This window comes from Ipomoea triloba, chromosome 5 (genome assembly GCF_003576645.1).
Source record: "Ipomoea triloba cultivar NCNSP0323 chromosome 5, ASM357664v1".
NCBI lineage: Eukaryota > Viridiplantae > Streptophyta > Magnoliopsida > Solanales > Convolvulaceae > Ipomoea > Ipomoea triloba.
In genome coordinates this window covers 29784459-29786322 of record NC_044920.1, presented here as the reverse complement: position 1 = coordinate 29786322, position 1864 = coordinate 29784459, and the positions used below count along the sequence as shown (strand labels likewise).

Genomic DNA, 1864 nt, shown 5'->3' with positions numbered 1-1864 from the left:
TTTTTTTTTTTTTTTTTTTTTTTTCTCTCTACTCCCATTTTCTATTTTCTAGTCACATCTTCAAAATGTCCTTAAAAAAATCTCACACTATTGAAGATTATCTTATGATAGTAAAATATTGGAGGAGAGCGGTAAAAAAAAAAAGAAAAAAGAAAGTGGTATCTTGTAATAATTGTACTGTTCTTTTTAAAATGTAATAATGTGAACTTTTGCTGTCGTTTTCTGGTGTTCTTTGTTCTGTTTGATACTTGGGATGTCTTAAACTACAAGTCTTGGGCTTTGTTGGGGCTGCAGTCAAAAGATGAGAGCCAAGCTAGGTAAAAGTGTAAAAGCACATCCTCTCTCTCTCACATCTCATTTTGGTTCTGGTGGTCTCTGTTGCCATGAGTATGGATCACATGCTTCCAAATGATGAAGAAAAGCATGGATATGCATATGCTCCAACCATGCCACTGCACTGCACATAAGATTCACTGCTAATATTCCATTCTATTTATTCTTCTCCCAAACGATTGAATTCCTGACCCCAAAGGGATCTCACGATCTGCCCTGACAAAGTATTTGAGAGGATGTAAATCATAGTAACTCAACTGAATACGAAGGCTAGACATTTACTCACTGTGCACAAGAACGTCCCTCACTTTAAAAGATTACTCTCACTGTCACTAGTAAGATTCAGATTACTGTTCTCCTCTTTCAAACTTCATCCCCGATTTATTTATTCTATACAGCCTAACATCCACCATTATTTTATACTCATTTATAATAATAATAATAATAATTCATATATATGTTATCATAAATATGGCCGACTGTATAGAGTATAAAGTGTATGTATGGATTTGCACGAGTTTCTGACCTTGTCTGTGATGGACCGCTTTCTTCATTTATTGGCTAAAGTTCAGAATTAACCCTTATCGATCTCGAAACTTGTACGGCTGTACTCATCTTCTGAGGGCATTTCTGGACATCAGACGCTTCAAGTCATGCGTGATCTTCCTGTCTTCTTTAATGAATTTGTTTTTTGTCCATCAATACAATAGTGTATTCAAACATTTAAATTTTTTGTCCAGTTACACTTCGCAATAGTTACGCATCTAAACTGTTCAAAAAATATTTTTCAAAAAAAATACTTTTAAATTTATGTTGTGACGAGAAAAATTCATCGTGAATGTGCATTACATAAATCTATTCATATGTAATAACCTACAAACTACGTAGAAAAATAAACTACTAAAAAAATTTATAGAATGAGCTCGATCAAGAGTTATAAAGTGTCAATAAAAGTCACATTTATAATCTTCTTCCACATAGTAGCTGGTTAGACCAATCAAATTTATAATCTTTAATTACAAGAATCATGTAAAATTGATTTCAGAGTATTATAATTACTCTCCCAGGTCCCAACCGTACATTAAACCTCTGATGAATCCCTCAGTTTACTATAAATTTTATCTGTCTTGTCTTGTTCGGCTTCCGTCTCTCTCTAGCTTTGTCTGTTCTCAGTTCTCGCTCTGCTTCTTTTGTCTCCCGTACCGATCCTTAAACACTAATCAAGAAAAAAAAAGGTGATGTATATGCTGATCGCCTAGTACAGAAAAAAGGTTAGCTATGCATTGTTGGTCGGTTCTTTCTCTGTAGAATGTAATGCACCTTCTTTTTCTCCCTATTTAATCAAATTTGCGCCAGTTTTTGTACCTACTAAGACCACAATGTCGAAGAATCCCTCAGTTTTTCTCCTGATTACGTTAATTATGCTCCTCGTATGTTCCTCTGCTTCAGCGGCACCTGCTGCCAGTAAGTGTGTTTCTTCTGCAATTTTCGTGTTTTTTTTTTTTTTTGGGGGGGGGGGGGGGGGTGTTAT

General features: G+C 35.0%; 1 protein-coding gene across 1 annotated transcript in view; it reads left to right on the top strand.

Annotated features, from left to right (window-relative positions):
* Nucleotides 1-1475: 1475 nt before the first annotated feature.
* LOC116019264 overlaps nucleotides 1476-1864 on the top strand; it is a 4279-nt gene continuing 3890 nt past the window's right edge. The window contains exons 1-2 of the mRNA XM_031259414.1: nucleotides 1476-1604; nucleotides 1690-1797. Coding sequence (XP_031115274.1) covers nucleotides 1713-1797 — 85 coding nt within the window. The 5' untranslated portion in view covers nucleotides 1476-1604; nucleotides 1690-1712. The remainder of the gene's footprint in view (nucleotides 1605-1689; nucleotides 1798-1864) is intronic.